The 26,090-nt window shown below is 44.0% G+C and overlaps 1 protein-coding gene across 2 annotated transcripts in view; it reads left to right on the plus strand.

Moving 5' to 3' along the window:
* ntn2 (netrin 2) overlaps positions 1–24,280 on the plus strand; it is a 44,191-nt gene extending 19,911 nt beyond the window's left edge. For both annotated transcript variants that reach the window (XM_023411343.2, XM_023411342.2), the window contains exons 3-7: positions 7,303–7,491; positions 13,136–13,285; positions 15,517–15,570; positions 19,977–20,051; positions 20,147–24,280. In XM_023411343.2, coding sequence (XP_023267111.1) covers positions 7,303–7,491; positions 13,136–13,285; positions 15,517–15,570; positions 19,977–20,051; positions 20,147–20,532 — 854 coding nt within the window. In that variant the 3' untranslated portion in view covers positions 20,533–24,280. The remainder of the gene's footprint in view (positions 1–7,302; positions 7,492–13,135; positions 13,286–15,516; positions 15,571–19,976; positions 20,052–20,146) is intronic.
* The last annotated feature ends 1,810 nt before the right edge of the window (positions 24,281–26,090 follow it).

The following is a 26,090-nucleotide window of genomic DNA, read 5'->3' on the forward strand; positions in this document are numbered from 1 at the left end:
GGGGGGGGGGGGGGGGGGTTGCTAAGCGAAAGAAAGTGATTTTGAAAAAGAAACCTCCTGTGCTTTCAAATAATTACACAGCCGAGGAATGTTGTTCTAAAATCAACAGCCCTATGAAATGATGCCTCTGGGGTGGTTAGCGTGAGATGATGGGGCTGCGGCACAACGCGGCCGGACAAACACGAGGTGTGTGAGTTTCGTTTTGGTGCTGTGTGCTGTTGTGTTTTTAGGGCTTAGAGCAAAAGTAACTTCCTTTATCTGGCTGAGACGAGAGGGTTTGGTCAGTTTGCTTTTATTCCCTCTGTCAGTATTGCAACTTTGGTCCTTGGCCAACCCACAAGGGATTGATGCATTTCTCATTCTGTGAAGCCACTCATGAAGGCTCACTGGCAAGCAGGGGACATGCTGAAGCAAATGTTAAGGACAGCAAAGTGTCAAATAACAGCATTAATGTCAGCTGGGTTAAAACCTTGGGACATGCTCTGCGGCTGCCTGAGGCCATGTGCGTGTGTGCATATGCATCTCCTTGCGTTCGTGCGTGTGTGTGAGAGCCACATGTAATCTAGTAGTGCGATGTGGTGTTTCATCCCGGTGCCAAAACAAACTGGTGGAGCTCTAGTGTGTAGCGTGCCCACCCTGCTCTCCCAGGCCCCCATCGGCTCTCTCACACAGATGGTAGCAATCACCTCCCGAGGTGCCCGTCACCGCCGGCGCTCACTTCCTCTCTATCCTTGTGTAACAAGATTAACTCTCTGCCTGGACGTTTTCTTTCTTCTACTACTTCTTTTATTTCATATATTTTTCTCTTTTTGCTGAAATATGTCGTTTTTCTTCTCTCATTGAATTCGCTGTGTCTTGGTAAAAGTTTGACTCTTTTTCTTTTTTTTTTTTGCTGTTGCAGGCTTCTGTGGTCTGTTGCCTGAGAAAATATGTGGTTTTTGGCTGCCACATGGCGTTGATGGTGGCAGCAAGATTCAGAGGCTGTCAAGAGAAAATATATTTGTTAAAGATGAGAGTATGACAATCACTGGGCTCCCTTTGACTGTGATTATGTCTGTCTGTGGCCAACACAGGCCGTTGAACTGATAAGTCGCTGTCAGTGTTTGAAATCATATTTGTCTCTACTGACATTCATGCATATGGAATGGATATTGTCTGTGGAGAGAGACAGCGCTGGTGTGAGTAATCTAAACAAATGTGTAAATATGGAGTCTATCCTTCACTCCAGGATCTCATCCTTATGGACCAGCTCTACTGGGAGCATCTGGCCTCAAATGTTCAGCTATTGAAGGGGTTAAAGATATAAGAATAATCTTACTTATACAGCAGCACCATCACGTACAAACGTAAGTATTGTCCTGGTCAGTGTTCAGTGGCTGTTTGTTTTTAATGTTTGTCTACAAGTTCATCTTTGGTTGATGAGGCTGATCAACAGGGTGGGTGGGTGACAAATCACAAAGAGTACTGCTCAGCTTGTGCAAACAGTTATATAATGTATTTTGTGGCTATGAGGGGAGCTTCTAAAGGTCTGAAGAAAAAGACCTTGATGGTGTCATCTGGGTAAAATCGAAGGGGGTTTGGTGACTTCAATTTTTTAGCAGAAACGGAAAACAGAAAAGGGCACTTTCCAGACAGGAAGTGCCCAGCAAAATACATTATTAAGTATCATTTTGGGAATTGTAGGATTTGAAATTCTGGAGTCTGGGTATTTTTGGCTTCTACTGCATCAATTTTTCCAATTCTTAAAAAAAAAAAATCTCCAATATGTGTTCATTGAGACCTGACTGAAGGGGCAAAGCATAAGATTCATAATTTTCATAGTCATCAAACCATTTGTTTGGATGAAAGCTGACATCCCTTAAATATACATGAATTTCACTGCTTAATTCTGGGTAACCCATCATGAATCCAGGACTCTGGCTTTCTGTGCATTCACATACAAGCCTGCATCACAACCTGATCACACTTTAGCATCACCCCCCACCCTCTTCACCATTTCTCCTGCCATCAGAGGCCACAGTGCTGAATTTGTTCCATCTGTCACTTTCTATTTCTAAACGAGCCCAGGCATCACACGTATCTCCCAGAGTGGACCTCATGGTTGTGCCTGCCAAGAGTCATGGCAAAAGTAAATCTGCTTTTATGTTTTTACTGATTCTCCATGATAATTTGATTGCACAGCAGTCGTCTGCTTCTGTCTCCGTGCTCAGGACTGCACAATATTGTGGAAAAAGAAAAAGAACAACCGAGACAGACAGAGAGTAAAGGCAAAGGCGGGACAGAGATAACAATGTTTAGATGTGGGGAAGTGAAGTGGACCAGAGAGAGAGGGGGAACAGAGCTAAGGACTCAACTCTCCACTGACACCAGGCCCCCCAACCTGGCAACCCTCCAGCCTAATCTCGTTAAAATCTTTCCCTGCCTGATGCCATCCAGAGAGAGAAGGAGAGATGGAGGAAAAGATGGACAAGAGAAAGGGGATGGGGAAGGAGACAAGCAAAAAGAGGGAGAGGCAACCAGTGAGAGTATTTGAGATAGGGATTCCTGAAAGTAAAAGGAGAGAGGAAGAGAGAAAGAGGCTTAGGGGAGGGGTGGGAGAGGAATTAAGGGGACTCTCAGTTCAAAAGGGCTCCCAAGAGCTGCCTCTTAAGCCCACGGCGTGAGGCTAACCGCAGAAACCAGTGGAGGGAGGGGAGGGTTGGGACATGGTGTCGAAGCTAAAAGTGAAAGATATGTCTGTGTGGAAGAGAAGGAAAGAGCAAGTGAGGCTAAAGTGGCTTGGTTACAAAGATGTTGGAGCATAGCACGGCCCATGTAATGCACACAGCAGGGCTGCAGGAGTTGTAGTTTCCTGTTAGTTCTCAGCTTGGAGTTCTTAAATCTTTGTCTCAGCTTGTTGTCCACAGCTCATTACAGTGTACAGACCCAGCAGCCTTTACATCTGTTTATGTCTCAGTTCTGCTGAACTTCTTTTTCAGATCTTTCTGCCACTTGATCCTTATCGTTTTGTGAGCGGTTACTGCCTCTTGAAGCAGCCGTCTCTGGTGTGTGTGGGTGCATAAATGTGTGAGAGCATGTGTGTGTTTATCCACACTGTACACTGCCTTGGCTCTAATGAGGAGCTAATTAACCGGGTGTTCCCCCGGTGCCCTGAGCAGGTGGCTGGAGCAGCCAGGCGGAACTCAGCCCAAACACACACACAGACACACACCATACACGTACACACATGATGGCAGGAGCCCATATAGCTGAGCCTGTTTGGCCAGGCAGAGAGGGCACCCAAGGGGGCCTGCAGCAGGTCTGGACCGCGGCCTGGGCCAAGAGGGGAAAGGTGGTGGTGGGAGAGCAGTCCTCCAATTTTCAAGGACCAATTTTAGCCATGGGATTTGGGTTTTGCACAGGCATCCAAAATCAATTGGCTGTGCTTACCGGCTTGGCTTTGGTCGAGCTGAAGGAAAAATGAGGTTAGATTTATCCCTGACATATGGAGGGGAACAGAGAGGCGGTGCACTCCACAAACACCCTTGCATTTTATTTGTTGAGCGCAGCCTTTACGGGCCAATTTGTCATAGCACGCTTGACAGAACAGTCTGTGAGCTTGTTCAGAGCACATTTACTTGTTGAGGCACCTGTTATGAAAGCTGAACTAGAACAGTGTGGTGTTCTTCTGTCGATCTACCTTACATGAATTATTCCCCCAATTTTTTCTGTTTCTAAAAGAACAACGTCCCACCTCGATCACAAACTATGGGTGAAAGCAAAAACACTTACTGTAGCAGTTCATTTCGCCAACATTTGCATTTGGTGCTGGTCATTTTGATGACAAAGTGGTGAAACAATTCTCTACTCTAACATTTTCCAAGGGGTTTCTTGCTCCTCTCCCTCCATCCCCTCCTTTATTTTTGTCTCAGCATCTCTGTATTTGCCAAGCCTGTAGCTTGTGTTTGTTGTGCGATTTCCACGACAACATGAGGAACCAAGCTTTACGCATCCTTGAATTGGACACTGACCCATAAAGGAACCGCATTCACTCAATGATCACAGTTTCTCTGCTGACTTTCCACCACCCACAGAACTCCTCTCCGCGCCAAAATGTCTGTTTTCTCCTGCAACAGATAAGAATTAGTGAGTGTTTTTGCGGAGGCTTTGATGTGTTAATGAATTGAAAAATGGCCTTCAACAGTGTTCAGTTATCCCCGCTGAGCCTAATTTGGGTGGGGGGGGTGCAGCGGTGGTGGGGGTGGCAGGTTGGGGGTGTGTGTGTGTGTGTGTGTGTGTGTGTGTGTGTGTGTGTGTATATACAAGCACTTCAAAACAAACCCATAAACATTCCAGGATCCTTTGGCAGCTGCAGCTCTGAGCTGAAGTTAACTGCATGCAGCATGTAGACCATAGAAAACACACACACACACACACACACACACACACACACACACACACACACAAAAAGGTACACATACACTCACTCACTTGAGGCCATCAGCACTTTTTGCTTATTAATTGTTCTCATTCATTAACCTGAGCTCACACATCTTCACTGAATCTCTTGCTCTCGTCTCTCCTGCAGACACTCTTTCTCCCACTTTGTCTGTCACGAAAAGTCTGGCTGTCGTTAAAGTCATTCCCAGTCATCCCAGCTACACATGTTAAATCATTTAAAGGTTAAACTCTGCACCTTCCTTTACATTCTCCACACTTGAGCAGATCCTCCCTCACCTCAGACTTTGTTGGCTGATCTTGTTGCATAGCAGTAAATCGAGAGGATGCCGTAAGAGGGCCGCCGCTACTTCAGCCGAGGAGAAAATGTGATCCATCGCTTTCATGTTCTGCTACAATGTGTTAATGGACACAAGTGCTCACAGCTGTGTGTGTGTTTGAGACGCTTGATCATAATCACAGTCCCCCACCTGCAAGCCCCCCATATAGTTGTTCATATGCAGCTACACACTAGGTACAAACACAAAAACACACACATACGTGCACACAGAGGATGAACCAATTACTCAGTCAATATGTCCTCAATTTAGTGTTGTTTTCAGTTAAAGCAGGGATAGAGCACAAGACCACAGTCAAGATAAAAGGCTTTTAACTCACTGTTTGCAGGCGTCCCTCAGTATCCTACATTGCCATGCCCTTGACACTGCCTACATATCCTCTTTGAACAATTCTCTAGGGTCAAAGGTCAATCCTCGTCTAAGGCTCACCAGTTCATGAGAACACACCAAAAGATCCAGCATTGTCTCTTATGTATTCATACATAAAACAGTATTTCATTAACAGCCGAATTCCATACAAATTGGGCTGCATAATAACCAGAAGGAATTGGGAAACAGTCTGGGAATGTGCTCCCCCCTTTTTCCAGGGTCTGCGACCAGGGAAAAGCGGGCCTCTTTCCCAACCTGGTGCCAGGCTTCCCTTTCAGTGTGGACGGAGGTTGCGTATCGCTCACAGCTCGCATAGAACTTATTGACTTGACGTATGTATTCAAGTGACTCTCCTCCTGTGACGGAGCCGACCACGGTGCCATTAACAGTCATTCTTGATCAACTGCAAAAAGCTCATTTAAGACCGTACAGATCATTGAGCTTCATGTAACTGCAGAACACTCAACAGCGCTCCAGGCATGCGTCAGCTACAGACGAGTTTTCAAATATTACTAGAAAATATATTTGCTTGTCTGCAGCATCTGATAGTTAATCTTTCATAAAAAAGGCTCTTCAAAACTAAAATACTTAGAAACTGCCCAATTAAAAGATGTTCATGCCCTGACTAAGTAGATACTGTAGTCTAATGTTGTAATGTTGTAATGTTGTATTGCTGATTCATTTGCTTATTTGCTTTCTTGCCAAGAGTTTGATGAGATGATTGATACCACTTTGTGTTTGTACAGTGAATATGAAGGGACAGCCAGCAGCCAGTCAACTCAGCTCAGCATAAAGACTGGAAACATGTGGACATCGCTGCCCGTAGCTTCATATTTAGTATACAGATATCAACACGTATCAATCTTCTCATCCAACTCAGCAAGAAAATGTTGAACCCGTAATGAATTCATCTAACAAAATACAAAATAAAGCCGATAAGTTGCTCGTCACTATTAGTTTGATTGCATCACTTTCACTCTCTGTGACTATGAGAAAGGACAGAAGACAGAGTATGCACAACGTGCATGTAGCATTTAAAATATCTCAATCAACATTGTCAGTTTTAGGCCTCTTTTATTCTGATACTCTGTAACTCCCTACACTCTATGTTGCACACAAAGACACACATAAAAGTTCCTCAGCCAGTCTGTCTTTACTTATTCCCCTTTGTTGTGTCTTATTCTATTCTAAACATCTAGTGCTAGTGAAATCTATTTTCTCAAACACACTCCCATCGGATTAAAGTTAATTAATATCACCTTCTGTTGTGATCCCCTAATAATCTTCCTTTGCCATAACTGTTGACATTTTTGGTCAAACAGCTCTGCTATTGTTTACCCCTTTCTAATTTATCTGCGGATTACTTTGAACTAAGCTAAGCTCTGCTACAGTCGTCATTGAAGCCACGGCCAAGTCTTCAGGTCCCAGGTCTGAATCTGATTTAACCACACAAGGGTCTGGATCAAACTCTGTTACACAAACAAGAAGGGCAGCTTTCTCATTATACTTCTCAAATGTAAACCCCACATGTAGAGAGTGAACAGAGTTTATCAATAATGTCAGGGCTGGTGGATGTGGTCTTATATGGAGGAGTCAAAGGAAAGGCTTGTGAGCCAAAGAGACATGAAGGAACCAGTTGGATTTCAAGTGGAACTTAGAGAAACTGTGAAGAGATATAACCTCACTTCACATGTCCCATATATTCTTGCTCGCCTCATTTAGAAGACAGCCAGCTCGAGCCCACTCCTTTATCTGAATCAGTCTCGCTTTTAATAGATCTTCGGAGTCTTTACTCATCAGTGATTCATGAAATTAATGTCTCTCTTTCCCATGATTAATAACTAATGGGCTGAGAGGAGCTGAATTCATTAATTATGAAATGGAGAAAATGAGCTCTGTAAATATCACTTTTGATTGATGAGTTCTGGAATAGCAGCCAAGCACACAGCCGCAGTGTAGATTATAAACTAATCCTGCTTTACTGGAAAATCTCTCCCAGCTCTCTACGTGGTAATAAGCATATGTTTTAGTGCAACGCATACTCCTTTGTGAACATTTCATCTAGGCCAACATGCATTTAAACTCAATATACAATATATTGTACACTTGTGCATTTGTCCTGTACTCACCTTTGCTTACTCTCCTCTTCCCTCTGCAGCGTGCAACTGTAACCTTCATGCGCGCCGCTGTCGATTCAACATGGAGTTGTACAAGCTGTCAGGGAGGAAGAGCGGAGGCGTCTGCATGAACTGCCGCCACAACACTGCCGGACGCCACTGCCACTACTGTAAGGAGGGCTTTTACAGAGACATGGCCAGACCCATCACTCATCGCCGAGCCTGCAAAGGTAAGAGTCAAAACAAGAAGTCACACAATTGAGTGTTTATGCCGTGAGTTTTATCAAAGCAACATTTGTGAGATTCTTTGCAATCAGGCAGAAACTCTGATCTGTTTTTCCTTGGATTTCCCATCGATAAAGTTCGAGTGTCTCTAGGTGGCGCTTGTTTCTTCGTCGGCGATGACTGTTCATAAAGTACCAACTACCCAGTTCTTCTTCTGCTGTCAGAAACATGAAACAAGTATTTTTCTGGGAAAGAATTACTAACCTCTCTGTGTTTACACTAACTAATGCAAAAGGGTTCATGAACAAGGATCACTTTTGTGTCACATCAATCAGTAATAGAGTAGCAAAATGAACATTTATTTATATGAAAATGTCACAGATTATTACTTTAAGCTCAGTTTGACTTTTCATGTGGCAATAGGCTGTGCTAAATGTTTACAAAATGTTCAAACAAAAGCAGATTGAGATGTTCTAACCCTGCTAATACTTGTGTAATCATGTCATTTCTGAGAAAGTGTAAAGGGAGTAACAAGTTACGATCGGAAACATACGCGGTCATGGTAACTTTCAATAAAAAGAATCAGCATGTCTGACTTGCCATACCATAGCAGAGAGAAACAAATTGATACTACGCCTGAAACTTTTCTGGCCACTCCACCAAATGTTTCCCCATACCACACACACCACATCATATTATCACATGACCGAGGCATTTCTCATGGAAAAATGCATTTGACCCCTTTATTATTTCACATTTGCAGTGAATATTTTTCAGCCTGGTATTATGCTGGAAGCATTTCACTCCTCTCGCCGGACTCAAAAATAACACCAGTTTCCTGTGCTTGTTGCTGAGGAAAATATTCAAATCAATCGCAGAGAGGGAGTGTTTTTCATCCTGTTGATCCTGATGTAGGTAAAGAATCACTTCCAGAACACTGAAAAAGCGGCATTGGTGAGACCTGCCAACACTCATAGCCATGAAGATCTTTTTGCCTGAAATTTCATGGCGAGAATCTCCCACTGGCTTCCTCTCAGTTTTCCTTCTGCAGCCGACCCAAAGCTGTAACCCAACACCACGAGGTTTGAAATGGCATGATATCAGGCCGCGGTTGCCCATGTTAGTTGTGCTGAGATGTGGAGCCATTCATCATATAATGGCAAAAACTCCACTGTGACTTGGTCACATACCTTAAAACTTAAGTCATTTGACCTGTTGCTGCACTGAAACACTGACAGAAAGAGATCCGCCTCGATCCTGACAGGAGATCAGCGCTGAAATGTGTGTGTCCCTCTGTGCAAATTGTTCCCTCATCTTCCATTTCCTGCAATACCTGGACACGCAGCGCGTTGACACACGCGCCAGCTTCCTGACACGACAATCTGTCCTTATCAAAGCCTCGTGATCAGGTGGTAAACAGTTTATCACCCTCCCTCACAAAGGCCCCAGATGTGACGGAAATGAAAGTTAACGTCCAAAAAGCCTCTGCTGAGCAGCTCGCTCCATGATTGATCAGAGCAATTTCACAGCCTTCTAGAAGCCGTCATTTTCCCTTGCCTCAGCCCTCGCTCTCTTTTTTCATCTCCATTTCCCATGATTCATTTATAACCACCATCTCTTCCTTGCCGACTTCTGCCTTCTCTCACCATGACTCACTACTTTTAAAACCTTTGATTTTGTCTTTTTCTCTTACTGTGGCTTCCCTGATTTTATTTTCTGGCATGATATTTTTTTTGCTCCTCCCCATGTTTAGCCTCCATGTGTCAGGGTGAAGATAAAGGTCAGAGGTGGCTGAAGGGGGCTGAGTGTCACCTCTGAAATGGAGTTACAACAATAAAATACAGGTGTTTTCTAAAGCCGAGACAGGAGTGGGGAGGGCTGAGGGGGGGCGAAGTGCAGCTCTGAGAGGATGAATGGGCCATGTCTGTTTCTAATTAAACCTGCTCTAGATGGGTGTCAGTCCACAATCTGAGGAGTATACGAAGACGAGAAACCACCTCACTCCTGCCTCCATCCCCTCCACCACTTAACTTCCCACGTACGCCAAACACACTCTGTCTTCCTTGTTAAGTCCCAAATTCAAAGTGAATCTGCAGCGCTCCAGTTCTGCAGCACCAGCCTCTCCACAAGCTCTTTACAATGTCACAAGTATTAAAACAGTCAGCAAAATTAAAGAAACATGGCAGTCATTGGCCTGGCTGCAGTGTATGAGGTCTTCAAAAATACAAGGTTTTTATGTGAGTCCAAGTCGTACTGCTGGTATCCATTGACCACAAGGAACATTGATAAAAGGCATTAATAATGAGGCCATAGCCTACGTGAAGCAACGCCAGCCAATATAAACCATATTGACTTCATGTCTCAAATATTGTCATTTTTGCAGCAGAGAGGATATTTGCTGTCAGAATACACTGCAAACTAATTTACTAAGGTAATTTTAGGCGAATAATAGCGTACTTTGCCTGTAGCAGCATGAAAATCTGATGCTACACTACTTTTGTATCATTAGTATCAAATTTAGCCAGGACCCTTGAACTTGGCCGAGTAAAGGCACACAATCAAGATTTAACTCTGAGATTAACAGTGTGGAGCTGCTTTTTTTGTCAGTTATCAGTCCTTCAACAAAGCATTATTAATTCAAATGCTGAAATAATGCTAAATGAACTCATCCAGTAAAATGTGCACATTTTAACACTTACATTTATTTTCACAATGAACCAGCCAGCAGAACAGAACTGAGTGTTAAAAAAGCATATTTCCAACTAACAGTACAAATAACACCCTCTTCTCCAAATGTGGCAGCTGCCAAACAACTGCAGACAAAGAGCAGTCCTTGCAAGTACTTAGACCATACACACACACACGCGCGCGCACACACGCACACACAAAGAACATGAATCAGTTAAACTAAGCAAACGCCTGTCAAAGGACTACAAATCCCAACACGGTGCCTGTCACGTCTGCAGTCGCACAGGCTTGAAAAGTCATCAACATCTGAGGACGTTTTTACTGCTTCTTAACTGGCCCGAGCCCTTGCACATAAAACAACCACCCCCCACCCCCTCCTGCCCCTCACAGCCCATTCAGATCTGGTGTTTGCTGGATGTTTACTGAACAATATGGTCATTGACAGTAAACTCGGAGGTCTTAACAGCCTATGACAGTTTAGAAGAGAAGTGAGAACATCATCCATTACTCACATCTTGTTCATATAGACTGGATCCGGTTGATCGTCTGTGCTGTTCAGAGATCAGCCGGGAAACAATGGCTTGTCGTTCCTCCCGCTGTACCACATGTCTTGACAGGCACGAAACACCAACACCAGACTTGTGTCAGACAGATCAAATAACAGGGGGTTTATCCCAGATGTGCTTTGACGCTGGACACACCATCTCACAGACAAGAGTAATTAAACCCTAAAATCAAATCAGCGTAGGATTATTTAATTTTGTTAAAACTAGCTTGTTTGCTTTTCAGTTGAAGTCAGGTTGAGGTCAAAACAATGACTTCATTATCAACAGCAAATCTATAGATCAGGGTTTAGTATCAGTGTGTCAGTGCTCTAATCAGCTGGGTTTCATTAGCACGCCTAAGGACACAAACTCCAGGAATGCCAGAAATTCACAAATGGTCCATAGACACTGTAGCACCTGGGAACTGTGGCAGGAGGTCTAGCTCTGGCTGATGAATGAGGGTGGGGGTGTGGAGGTGAGGATATACGTTACATGGTTGGCACAGAGCAACAGACAGTCCGGAGACCTTTGTTGACTTGACCTCTGGCATCCAGCTTACCCTGCCATATGCAGATGTGGCTTCCCTCTAAGTCAGTCACAAACTCTTACCAAGCGTCTTTAAAGCTTGAGTTTCCTGGTTGGGCCTGCGTGACTGAAATGGCGAGGATTTCACACGTGAAAGCATCAGATTTAAATCTCTGTGCCCAGCTTCAAACAGAGTGCAGCCACACCTGTGGACCGAGGGGCTTTGCCGGAAAAAGGCAAACATGTTTCTGAAGATCTTAGCGGCAGTTAATCCCTCCCCACCCCACCGCCAGACACATACGATCACTCTTAGGTCAGATCTTGGCGTTTAAACCCTCCCTTCGCCCAGTCGACAGGTGGTAGGGTCCTCTGGCTTTTTTCTGTTGTAGCAGCTAAAAAATGTCCAGCACAAATAAACACATTCACAGTTCTGACAAGTGGTGGGAAGAAACTGTGGCGTGTTAGCAGCTGCCTTTCTCTGGCAAACCCTGTAACAAACTGTTGGGTTACAGGGTTTTTCCCTCCTGAATGTAATTTTGGCCTTTCTTGTCTTTTCTTGATAAGCTTGGACAATTACAGCTATCGTGTTACAGTCGAGTCACTTAAAGTTTGCTTTAGTAATTTTGCACTTGGCTGTGCCTGCTTTCCAAAGAATTAGATTAAAAATAAGGGGAAAAGGCAGAAGGTTCACCTTAAATTTCACAGTTGTTTTCTGTATCATTGGCAGCATGTCAGTAGGTAGATAGTAGATAGGAAAGGATACTTGACGTTACTCTGACTTGTTGTATTCTGGACAGGGAATGTCGAGGTGAAAGCCAGTCACTCCTGAGGACTGCTCAAGAAGTTTTTAAAGTCTTGCATTTGTTTTTATGTCACTGATGTGTTTGTCTGGCTGGCTTGCTGTGAAATGTTAAGTATGTGTTTATTACTTTAAGAACAAATGTCTGTTTTCTAGTAGCGTCAGAGTGTCCACAGTTTGGTTAGATTCACTGTTGTTTATGCTGTTGAGCACACCAGAGGCTCTGTTTGGACTAAACTGAAGCGCTGTGTCTCTCACTCTCTCTCTCTTCCCGTCTCATCCTCTCCCTCAGTTCTCACTCTCCGATATGTTGCTTTCCTCCTCTCCCTCTCATCCTCTCTAACATCTTGTAAAGTTTTGTCAGAGGGTCTCATACCAACACGCCAGCTCTCGTATTTAACAGCTCTTGAAGAAGAAAAAAAAAAAAAAAAAAGCCTCATGTTGCTTAAGGTGGCTTGAATAAATCGCCTAGAACCAGAAAAACTCATAAAAGTTTTGCCAGAGCGAGGTGACCGGAGCGTTGCTTGTTGCTGTTGGCATTTGCTGGGCATCGACTGAACTTTCGGGAAGTGATGAAACAGCAGAGCGTGTGTCACCAGGCAGGCACCAGAGCGCACACGGCATTAGGAGAGCGGAAACGAACAGAGAGGAGAGAGGACGGCACAGTTTGCTTTTCTTGGGTCTCCTGACTATGATGCATGACATGCATCACCCCATTCACCTGTCCATCTCTCTGTTGTTTTACCTGGCCCCTGCTGTCCTCTGCTTTCCTTCACTCACTGAATCAGTCTTTCACGCAAACACGTACACATACTCAGTGTTTCTGCTTTGCAATATTCAGGGAATCCCATGCACAGAGGCAGAGAGAAAAAGAGCTGCCTCACTCTGGGAGATTGAAGTCCTGGGCCAAACATTCAGTCTTAGTGCAGATCTGTTGTCTGCAGGAAAAAACAGAAGATTACAAGCTTTCCCTGGCTATCCTGCCAAAACTGTGAAATCCAGGCAATAAGCTGCTGTCTTGTGTATGTCATCAAGATTAATAAATTAATATATTGAATATGCTTTCTCTCTTCCCCACCTCCCCCACCCCAGCCTGTGACTGCCACCCTGTGGGCGCAGCAGGCAAGACGTGCAACCAGACCACAGGCCAGTGCCCCTGCAAGGACGGTGTCACCGGCATAACCTGCAACCGCTGCGCCAAGGGCTACCAGCAGAGCCGCTCACCTGTGGCCCCCTGCATCAGTGAGCGACTCAAACAGACACACACACACACACACACACACACACACACACACACACACACACACCTGCCAGTTAATGCATATCACACTGATAACTTAACCCCCCCCACAGCTTGGTCTTTTTATCATGCAATGCAATAATTCCATCGAGAACACCCATAATGTGCACAAACAAGGACCCAGATGTAAAGTAGGGATAAACTGAACAGCGACATTTGTTAAAGGGACAGAGAAATGTGTGAGAGCGAGGTGGAGATGTGACTAAAAAGTTTTTTTGTTTTGTTTTGTTTTTTTATAAACAGAGGACTGATATAGATTCACAATTTAGTTTTTTGGTGCAAGTCAGTGGAGAGCTGATAGAGAACCCAAGACTTGGTTATAGCTGTTCCACTTGCTGTCGACAGTGTGTGATATGCGAGTCTCTAGTTGCTGTAGTTTGCATGCCGACTACACAGGTTTTTAATTTCCTGTGACAAGCATGTGTGTGTGTGTGTGTGTGTGTGTGTGTGTGTGTGCGCGTGTGTGGGTCATGAAATTTGCCAGTGCCCCGGCACATGCAGGCATGCGTAATAGAGGGCAACTTTCCACCACACAGTGTGCCAGGCGGTACAAGCACAATGTGCGCACACACTCAACTCAACACTCAACCTCCACCAAAGCGAGCCGTGCCGTGCCGCCCAGTGCCGCACCGAGCTCTGCCACACTGTGCCACATGGTGCCATGTTGTTTCTCTCACATGCAGCTCCGGAGCAGATGGCGGACGTGCGAGAAGGAGAAAACAACTGTGGTCACGGATGGCAGACCCCACTCATTTGAATGCTGCTGAACCATCCAGTGAGAACAAGATAAACTGTGTATGTGCTTTTAAGTACATGCGCACATTTGGATCCATTACGACTAGCGTTAATGACAACTGTGTGTGTGTGTCAATATGAACTCATCAGAACCGACTGCCTACTGAGGCTCCTGGACCCCAAGACAGAAGACAAGACAATTAAGCAGCCAATTAGTATGATGGCAGGAACCCTCATCTGAATGATCCTTTCATCATCTGTCTGTCTTCACAAGATGTGGCCATGAGGGCACACGGACTCAGACTGGCTTCTAGCAGCTGCGCCTGCCTTCACAAAGCTCCGTGCCCTTGTTTGTTTTTCTTGGCGGGGTGTCCATAATTTCAGAGAGACAACTGCTGCTTTTGCCTCAAAACAGCTTTCCAAGAACCCCTCCCACCTCCTGCCAACACACTCCCACTCGCTTGATTCAAACCCTCAATCTCCAAATCCAATCAAAAGCAGATCCTCTGGGTGGATGCTAAGCCGGCGTTCCAGTGACTCTGTTTACGGTAAAAGCAGAGGGCCTGTTGTTAGCATTAGCATTTGTATTGGAAAGTTGCATACGATTAGAAGAGCAGTCCTGGAGGAATTCCATGAGGCACTTTTTAGTGTAGCCAGCGGGCACAGCGAGGGAGGGCTGCATCTGTCTTAAGACGATCCAACCAAAATTGCCCCCTTGCCATCTGTCCATCTGTCTATACATGCTTGCATGGAGATTACACAGCAGTGTTAACCTAGCATCTGTTATGGGAGGACGAGACTAATCTAGTGCAGCCACCTTTCCATTTCAATCAGTGGGCCTCAAAAGAATCAACTTCTGTCTCAGATGTATCAAGTGTGCCAACTTTGACTGGATCAACTTATCTAAACTGGATTGTTTACGCCTCGCGTGTTTGTGGTGCATCTACTCAGTCTGACACTTACACCGTCTCAGGATCTTTCAATGTATTCCTCCAAAAAAACAGTGAAACCACCACATTAGTCCGTGGAACATATGATTTATTCGAGCCTGCCTTCCCTCTCACCACCAATAAGTATCCCTGTCACTCTGTCAGTGTTTATCTAGCATGTCTGTCTGCAATGCTCCATATGTTTTCATGTGCGTACTTGACATGTCACAATCCAAACCTACCGTCTGACAACCCCGGTATTTTTTCTTATTGGCCTACTTCTCCTCCATACTAAGCTTACCCTCTGTATTTTGTTGTGGGTATGTTAATACACAAATATAAGCAGTCTTTGAATTGAGTACTTTTAATGAATTCAGACACACTTCATTTCTTTGACCACACATGCACTCTTGGCAGGAACACAGCCAAATCACTTAGGCCGTACTTGAAAGGTATGGATTTACATTTAACCAGTGAAATAATTTTTGTATTTCTTGTGTGTGTTTCAGAAATCCCAGTGGTCAACCCCACAGCTGTGGTGAGCAGCACAGAGGAACCAGCAGGTTAGTATACGATCTCTGAACCTCACCCATAAGCACCATTGCTTTATGAGAGGAACAAAAACATCTTTTTTAATATTTCTGGACTTGAGTTTTAAGGTGTGGAATAAATATTAATGGAGGGTGGGTCCCCCTCTTTTGAAGTTCTGCAAAGAGAACGAGTGCACTGGGGCCAGCAGAATTTTTCCATTGTCTTAAAAACCTGTGTCCTTGGCACAGTTTCCCTGCTAGCCTCAAGTTAGTGGAGCCTCGCTGTGCTCAAAGTATAGCTGTAGCTTAAAGCCAAGGCCAGGAGATAGGCAGCAGAGGTGATTAGTTACAGTTTAGCTGGGAGATATAGTGAAGGGGAGAGTTTTGAGGCGTGAAAAGAGTGCTGGCAAGTGACTGGGGGAAATTTGTTCAGTCTCTCCCTCTAACTCTCCAATTTAGGCTCCGGTCAATTACCCTGCCCTTATTTTTCATTCTGCGGCTGTTTGATTTGAATGGCGGTGTTGAATTGGAAATGTTGATTCATTAGTAGGTTTATAACATTTATCATCACTCAGGCTGCAGATTAATCCCCAACTTGGTCCCTCCTACTTTACTGCACTATTCAAAGCATAGAGTTTTATTGTTTTTATATCTACAAATTTGGCAGAAAGCTCACTGTAAATTAGACTTTTGATTTACAGTACAATTTGAGCATTAAAAATGTTTATAATGGCTGATAGTTTGGGGTAAGTTGATGGTCAAACTTAGTCACACAGTCAATGAACACTGCAGAAAAAAATCTAATGGTATAAAATTTAACAAATGGGTTTACATTATTTGCTTTCTGGCAGTTAGATGAGAAGATTGATACAACTCTCATGGCTGTACGGTGAATATAGCTAAGCTAAGCTAATTGGTTGGCTCAGCACAAAGCCTGAAAACAGATATAGGCCAAGAAATAGTCCACCACATAAAACCACATCTTGTCACTGTACAGATTAAACAAACGAGATATAACATCAAATGTAGTGAGCATTAGAGGTGCCTGTAGATAGATTCTGTTAGCTTTGGACAGAGCCAGGCTAGCTGCTAAGCTAACCAGCCGCTAGCTCCAGAATCAAATTTGTTAATGACTCCTCTTGTGGACGCTTCTGTAAACAGATCATGAATGACAATATTGTAAAGCACAGTTGCACTAATATGAAATGTCTTAAATGGAGAGGTAATAAATGCTGTAGCTCATAAAGCCCTTTAAAATGCCCTTATACCTGCACTAAACTACATTATAGTAGTGTTAGTACAGTGTTTCCATAACATGTAGCTATAACAGAATGTCTTAATTGGCTATTCCTAAAAGATTAAGTGATACTCATAATTTTCTTGTGTATGCAGATACTTTCCTCATTTGTGACTTCTTCTCATTCTGTTTCCTCTATTTTCCTCTCATTACTCGGGCCTTTGAGTCTTTTTTGGAAAAAAAAGGCAAAAAACAAAAATGCACAGTCCAACCCATTCTTGTGTTTAATACTTCCCTGGGAAAATGTTACAGGGTCTAAGAACACAAGAGTCGTTGATCGCCAAGTCACCTCAGGCTTTACTAAACAGACCAGAGCATTTCCCCCCATCTTTCTCCTTCCTAAACTACCATAGAACGAGCGTCACCATCAGAAACCTAAGGCCCCGAAATGTTTTTGTGTAAGGGGCGGTGGATGCAATTTGTCCTTGTCATGGCACAGTGAAAGGGGCTCAGGGGAACGAGGGCATCGAGAGCCCTGGAGCCAATTGTGCGTGGTTTCAGAGGGCCGGTCTTCTGGGTCAGTGGCCGATTCACCGAGAACTTTTCCAGGTGAACAGCCAGCAGTAAGTGACTGTTCATGGGAAAACACACACTGAAAACACACACACAGCGTTTCACCCCTGATACCTCCAGGCCAGCCACTGTATACCGCGCACACACACACACACGCACACACACACACACTGGCAGTGATCTAATGAAATCCATACACATCTCATACAAATGCATGCCTGTCACAGTTGCATGCACACTTACATGATAATGATCTGCACATGAAACCACACGCTCACTTATAATGAAAAAGACCTTTAGCGAGCTATGATATTTAACATCATTTATTTAAAGTGAATAATGTACAATACACACACACACACACACTCGCATCCATCCACACGCACACCTCCTCACCCGTCCACATCTACACCTCCACTCATCGTTATTTTAACGTCACCCTGTCTCGAGGTTATTGGAAGCTGCCGTCTGCTCTCGCTCTCTTTCTCCCTTTCTTTCTTTTCTCTTCTCTCCTCTCTCTCGCTAATAAAATCTCCAGTGCTCTGATATACAGCCAAGCCTCCTGGACATTTTTATGGGCTCCTTGGACCCCTGTTTCGTCCTCCTGCACTCATTCCACTGCTCCATCCGTCCTTCCCCAAAAAATGAACGATGCAACACCCCTACTCTCATGCAACCCAGAACGCTTAATTTCTCTCTCTCACGACCATTTTTTTTTTTTTTTTTTTATATATAATTGGGATGTTTCATGTCCAGCAATTTATTTGGTTTGCTTTGGAAAGCAAAGTGACTGAATGGTTTTCCTTTTGAAGGCAATGAGAGGCCTGACCGCAGATACCAGTCCAGTTACCAGCATGTGGTTTTTCAGTTTCACGCCCTGACATTCCAAGCGGGCAGCATGGTCAGCTTCTCGTGTCCCCTGACTAAAACAGAGTAAAACTATATTGGAAAACGACCTTCATGGCATTCCTTACAATTTCACTCCATCAGTTTCATAGTTTTTTCTTGACTGTGTCTCCTTCTCATAGTTTCGTAATTGAAATAAGTGGATCCAAAATTGCACAGTTCATAAAATCCAGTGGAATCCAGTCAAGTACAGTAGAGCCTCACTAATGATCAACAGCGGCTCTGAGCAGTAGCAGTTACCATGAGGACGATTTCAAAACACAATGCAATGCTTTAAATTTTATCAAGGATTCTTGTCATAGATGAGCACTTTCATCTGTTTTTGAAAATCTATTTAATTTTGCGTGTCTTCTTTGTTGCCCATTTCCTCTGCCCTCGGCTCATGGAAAACATATTTCATGATCACAGAGACGGAAAGCTTTTTTTAATGTTGAGATGACAAAATAAATATTTCACCATCATGAGGAAGCAAACCGGTAGAAATAATCACATGCATGTGCTCTCCTGCCTTTCAAAGGGTTCTACGTCTGAATGATAGTCATTTGTCACAGTCAGTGTCATTTTGTATCAACATCTAGTTTAAAATGAATTCAGCTGTTATTGTTATTGTCATTTTTTACCCAGGTTGCAGGTAAACTTTGAGCCATACAGTCTGGAGAGGATGTAATTGCTTCAAATCCTAGACTGGGAAATTCAGGGCAGAATAGTTTCCAGCGCAGCAGGCTCACTTTTTGGCCCAAATCTGTGTGAAGAAAGGCCGTCTTGAAAGAGATCCTTGTAGTTACTTGACGAGTATAAACCGAACCAAGGCTGGTCTTAGAGTCACTCAAAAAGAGATCTGAGATTGATCACTCAGCTGAGAGGTCCATTTTAACTGTCGCAATCATAATTGTAACACCTCATCACTGGCAGCTCCACCTACGAATTGTCAGTGGAGGTCATCGGTCCAATGTGTGGTCTCAGTCGTCAAGCTGGCAGCCAAGGCCTATTCACATCCATCCAACCATGACCTGCTTCCACAACGCTCTGTCTTTTCTCAACACAGCCGAAAACATGTCAAACTGAACACTTTAACTCTTCTGGTATGTTTCACTTGCTTCCCAACACTGGCTCTTGCAGGGGTTTGATGTGCGATTTTTCAGAAGTTGTATTTTAGCACAGAAAAACCAAACCAAGCTCAACGTTATCCAACCTGCTCCAGTTCCCCTACTGTGCCTTTGGCCCTGTCATTGAATATATATTATTGTGAGGATAAATGTGAAACTGGGCATACTCACTGCAAGGTTATAAAATAATACACCTACAAATAAAAACCAAAAAAGAAGACAAAGCTTATTACATACATGTTCATGTGTTCATATACTGTATAACAACCTCAGCCTGCATGTGCAGAAACATGGTACAGACACATGGTGATTTATGTTGATGCTGTTAAGTTGTTTAGTGGTGGTTTCACAGTACGTAACACTTCCCAGTAAGTCACACCAACTTTGCATTACAGATGCACTGCTCTGTGTTTAAGTTCTACAAGAGCACCACATAATACACTATGAAATGGTGTGAAATAGTCTTAAAATACAAGCGTATAACAACGATTCAAATTTCAAGTGTGTAAGTGTCCCATTATGTGTGTAATTGGAGTGTCAGTAAGTGTTGTTAAAAAGCTCCAGAGTTCCAGCCTCAGCATTAAAGGAACAAATGTTGGTTGTCCTTGTTTTTGCAGATTGTGAATCCTATTGTAAACCAGTGAAGGGCAACCTGAAGATCAACATGAAGAAATATTGCAAGAAAGATTATGGTAAGAGAGAAGAATTTCTAAATCATAATGAATAAGTATACAGTATTGGGAGTATTGACCTGAGTGTTTTTTTTTTTTTATGAATGTTTTCCCAGCGGTCCAAGTGAACGTTCTGGACATGGAGACGGTGGGGGACTGGGCCAAGTTCTCTGTTAGCGTGGTGTCTGTGTACAAGAGCCGCGGCGAGCCTTTGAAGCGAGGCGACAACATCCTGTGGGTGCACATGAAGGACCTAGCCTGCAAATGTCCCAAGATCCAGATGAGCAAACGATTCTTGGTGATGGGCGGCAGCGACGGTGGAACGGGCACGGGGGCGGGTCCAGGGGTCGGGCCCGGGGGTGGAGCCACCAGTCCAGGGGCGGAGCGTGTGGGCCTGGTGGCTGATAAGAACAGCCTGGTGATCCAGTGGAGGGACGTTTGGACGAGACGTCTGAGGAAGTTCCAGCGCAAAGAGAAGAAGGGGAAGTGCAGCAAAGCGTGATGGGAAAGCAGCGTCCATCCCCCCTCCCCATCACCCACCTTCATGAACCCTGACCCAGTGAACTCCCCTCCTTCCCCTGAATCCTTCCTCCTCCCCATCACAGGAACACTGCGCATTACAAAGACTGCATGTACCCTCCCTGTTTTAAGGACCACATTTTGTGTATATTGTATAATTATTTTCCTTTTTATTTTTCAAGTTTTGTCTTTGTTATGTCACTTGTCTTTTTGTCCATTGGTTTGCCTTAAAAAGGGACCATTAAAAAGGGTATGAAGTGTAGACAAAAGCAGACGCCATTCCCTTCTTCAACGACGACAGCGGTAATGTCCACTCGTCCCTCAACTACAATCCCCTGACTCCCAGTGTCGTCCTCCTGACAAGACTGTCTCCTGCCACTTTGTTTCAGTACTCACATATAAGACTAGCAGTGCTCACACTTCACATCTTCACTTCTGAGGATTTTATTCAACAGTGTTTGTCACTTCAGAGACTGACTAATATCAGCAACAAGACGAGCTGCACACCTTCAGCTTGGCTTCCTCACGTTTCATTGTTGAAACAAACTCAACTTGGATCAGCTCAAGCTGGTGCACCTGACAACCTTTCAACATTTGCTGTTAAAATCTTCATTAAAATGGGCCTACTTGCTCCAGGTCTTTGCAGTAACTTCTACAGACAGTAACTGAAAAAAAACAAAACAAAACAAAAAAAAAAAAACTCTTGTCCTGTGAGGAACCAAGGGCTCCCTTTGCAGGGACATTTTCCACAGCAAACCTCAGTCTCACCACCACTGCTGCTGCCACCAGACAGCCCTCACAGAATAAACTGATCGTGTAGGCTCTTATATCAAGTATTTGATGCCACTGCTCGTAATAGAGTTCATATTCTTCATGTGGTTATTTGTTATCTCATCCATCCATATCTCATCCATATCCTTATTTCAGATACTGTGTATACTGTTGTTTCATTTATGCTGAACAAAGCCTGCTGGCATGTGTGAGTCACATTCCAGGCCTCTAGAGCTGTGCGTCTAGTCCCTCTCATGAGTGGTTTATAAAGTCATGCATCACCATCATGACTCATTGCTTGTCACTTTTTCTGGAAGAAAGATTAAGTGGTGTGGACAAATGGCTGGAATTTCAGAACAATACCAATATTTCCAAGGAGACTTTTTGCTTTATGGGTAATGTCTTCCGCTGGGTAGTGGCCTTCCAGATGTTGCTGTGTGGCCACTGTCATTTCTTTGTCTTTAAATGTCTGAACATTTTTCTGATGTGTCTAGTGACTGGCAGGCTTTTGTTTGCCAATATAAGAGATTGAAACGCGAGTTCCTTTTCATGCAGTAAAAAGAAAACAAAGCCAGATAAACAACATGGTCGTGTTTTCCTCTAGTATATTTTGACAAAATGAATGAGGCTGGAAAGTTTTTACTGCTCACTGATTGTATTATGACATGAGAGGATCATATTTCATTCCTCATGTGCTTTGTTATGTTTGCATGTTTGTGGTTTTTGCTGGTCCATCAAACCTTACAGTTAGCAGAGCAAGAACTAAACCAATATGATCGTTGAGATACAAAGGAAAACATCCCAAGTCATCTTCCTCAACTTGCTTACCCAAACGCAGTCCCTGTCATCCTGTGCCAAATAAGCATAGTCAGTTTTTAAATTCAATTAAGAGACTATGAACGCCGGGACCAACGAAAACCACAGAGAGACCCGTCTGGTGGCTCTCAAGCTTTTTATCTGCCTGTAAAGCACATTACAATTTATTTAAATAGAGTACAAGATAAACACACAGTTTTGAGGGGCACATCAAGCAAGCGTAGCAGTGAGTGTGCCGACGGGCATGTCATGCTAGCTAGTGGTTACGCTCCTTTGGTTGCAGCAGTATGTTTGGTTTGTCATTTCTCCAAAAGTGTCTCTCCTTTGCTCTCTTCTCTGTGTCAGCCACCTCCCTCCTCAAGCTCCCTTTTTTAACCCATCTTGCATGTTTTGTATTCAGTGTCTTAGATAAGTGACAGCAGAGAACGAGGCTGCCAAAACCCCTCAGTGGTGTACTGTACTGCACTGTAGTTCTTGTTTTCACGTCTTACGAGAATGTATGTCAAACTGTGAAGAACACACTCACACAAGTGTATGGTCTGATTGTAAGTGTTTATGAAATATTGTCACCAAGCCTAAGAATGTGGACGCCATGACAGTTGATGCTATTAGAGACTATGAACAGAGTTAGATTTTGTTCAAATGAACGTGGGACTTCATGCTTATCGTCTGTCTTATGATGACATGTTAATAATCCAGTCCAAAAACAACCCGTAACCAAAACGAGTTATCACCCACCATGATTTCTGGAGTGTGACAAAAAAAAAAAAGCAAAAAAAAGGACCCAAAAAAAAAAGCGTTGAAATTTTGACAGTTCTGTGCCCGGGGCACAATTCCCACCAATGGAATTTCAAAAAAATGCAGAACCAAACAGTCAATTATTTGTGTGCTGGCTGTCGACGGTGGCCTGTCAGACAGGTGGTGTCAGTAGCACCAGTCTCCTCGGCCTGGTATGCGAGTATGGCGTGACACATTATGATGGATGGTCAAATTACGTGCCCACGAGGCCTCTCTGGTGTTCAACTCCTAAAGCGTCCAACACACTCATGGAGGAAGTGAGTATAGTATATAGTGTCCTTGAATGAATCTCGACTTTCTTTCACATGGAAACGCACAAAAGCGTTCTTCACTTCCTATTGGCCGTCTGTTTCCTTGTCTTGAGTGCCCACCCTGAATGTTGGAATAAAGATAAGAAGTAAGAGTGAGCCAGATGTTGTTTTGGGGGTGGGAGCGTACTCTTGTGAAAGCTATTTAGTGAGCCTCATAGGGAGAGCCGTCCTGTTGTTTTACGTTAACAAGCCCGGCAGCTTGGCAGTGGAACTGAGGCCATAACTGCTTTGCTTTGTTTCCCCCCTTTGCAGCGTTTATAGCATCCACAGGTGTGTGTGTCTAATTAACCTCCCCGAGTAAACAAGTGATATGCACATGAACTGTACGAGCAGAGAGGTGAGAGAGCTCTCAACTGAAGGGCAAAGCTTTCAGGGGAGCATCTATGATAAAGAATTATCATTTACATTTTCCTGGTCTGATTCCCATGTTTTTTTTTCTGTTTCACTTCCATCTACACCTTTGCCTTGTTTAATAAGTCTTGACACATTTTTAATGTTGTAAATATGTACTGAACTGCCTCTGCCATTTATGTTGTCTTTTTGTAAAGCCTCACTTGGCCTGGGATGGCTCACGTGTATGGATGTACAAACCAGATGAAGTTATATGGATGTAGAAACCAGAAACATATGCTTTTGTGATCACGACCAGAAGATGTGGTTCAGATATTACACAGAATGTATTTCTTTTGGTTTTATGTTGTTTCCAGACAACAGCCGCCCAATTGTAAATGACTTTGAGGAGAATCGAGTAAAAAAATGTGACATGGGCTGATTGGACCCTCTGCTTTCCCCATAGAGGTACAGACGGGAACTGACACAACAACCCACCACTTTCTGTTACATGAATGCCCTGGGAATAATGGTTCACTCACAAAAACTGTCCTCCTACCTTTCTTTGGGAGCAAAGTCTTCCCTCAGTTCAGCCCTGCTCTTCACTTCTGTTATATCAGAGTCTTCCTTGTACATTTTCTTCTGAGGCAATGAACCACTGACTTTTTAATCTAAATGATAAAAAAATAAATTATTAGTTAATGAGCTGTGTGTTGTGTTGATCATCTGTCTCTCTAATAGCAGTCATTAGCCTGAGCTGCGGAAATGATATCAAATTGATATGTGTGTGTTTCTTATTGGAAAGTATGCTCACATGCGGTGGGCACTGCTGTGGTGTGTTTCCACTCACAGGGACTGGACTGGGGTTTGGGGGGGGGGGGGGGGGGGGGTTACTGGGTATATCGGCTCCTCTCCTCTATGAACAGAGCAAGAGCTAAAGCTCAGTAAATAAACAGTGAGGCACACACACTTGAATATGTACCTCACCTCTGAGGAAACCCAACCCCAGAGTCAGGTCCAAAGCAGGAAACTCCTTACTCTCTCTCTCGCTCTCTCTCTCTCTCTCTCTCTTTCCCCCACTCCCCTGCCCCCCTCTCACCTACAGTCTCCTCTCTCCTCCTCTCCCACCCTCTAACCAAACAGGCCAGCTCCATCCATCCTCCTGAAGGTAAATTACAGGAAAGCGACCATTTATCATCACTCTCCCCAGGCATGGCCATCAAGGCTTTGAGAATAGAGGTTGCTGAGATTGTCTGGACACACACACACACACACACACACACACACACACACACACACACACACACACACACACACACACACAGCATGACATATGTCTCTGCATCAAGCACATCCATCCTAGACATCCTGGCCTCCCATCAGCTTGCCATTGCTGTCCAGTTCCCATTACACCGAAACAGTTTAAATGGCCTACAACCAAATTGACAGTGGAAATCCAGATTTATGGTCCTGTGAGAGGTTCAGCTACAGGAACTGAGTCAACCTCAGGGCTCAGTCTAAGTGAGATTCCACTCCCCTTGATGATGATTGCAAGACCGATTGAAATCTGTGAGTATTTGAGCCACCAGAGTACCGGCTCTGTCTCTTTCCATCTCCTTCTCTGTTTCTCTGTCTTTCTCCTTCACCGCTTCTGACAGGATTGAGATATTGGACGAAATCAAATGGCAAATGATGCCCTTTGTCACTTCAAGATGTTCTCAGGCATGGGAAATCCCAAGCCCACAGTCAACCTACTGAAGCCAAGCCCCTGGCCTCAAACGCAGGTAAAAAAAAATGTGGTCAGTATAGCCATGTCACCGATGTCAAAGTGTGACAAACCCCCTGCAGGAACTCCTCTATATCACCTGGCTTGTTTCGACACTCATTCCCACCATAACTGTATGTCTAGCTGTCCCTTGAGTTTTCAGACTTTAGGATGGAGAAATTCATGAGAACGTAACTCTCCGGGAGACATGAAGGTTCAGGCTGCTACCAGAGTTAGTGAAGTGTAACAAGAGATAACACTATTTTAACAGCATCAGTTAACTTTTCTTTGTGCGTTTGTGCTCCGGGCTTGACACAATGTGGTCCTTTGGTTGATTGGTGGGATAGTTAAAAGGGAACACCTAAGGGATTTCGGTTTTTCATTTTGCTCCGTAGTGGTCGAGGAGGCTCAAGGCTGTGCCAACACAAAGTATAAATTCCAGCTATATTCCATATGATTGATTTACAGTAGTGTAAATACAGTTGCCTCTCTCAGATGTGGCTGTGTAGCTATTTTTCTTAAGTGATGATCTTCAGATAGCAGATCATCATGTACGTGTCCTCTCCCGTGGCACTATCTTTAGGCACACATGTTGTGAACTTTTGAACCTGGGCCAGTCTTTCCATCCCCAAAGGCTCAAGCCAGGAGGCCACATTTCCATCCCTTAACATTCTTCTTCCACACTAAATGTATCATAGCATATATATATAGAAGACAGGCTACTCACTGTTTTGGTTGGGAGTATGCCTC

This window comes from Seriola lalandi, unplaced genomic scaffold (assembly GCF_002814215.2).
Source record: "Seriola lalandi dorsalis isolate HSWRI2012SDOR001 ecotype SW California unplaced genomic scaffold, Sedor1 jcf7180002054464, whole genome shotgun sequence".
In the NCBI taxonomy this organism is placed as follows: Eukaryota; Metazoa; Chordata; class Actinopteri; order Carangiformes; family Carangidae; genus Seriola; species Seriola lalandi.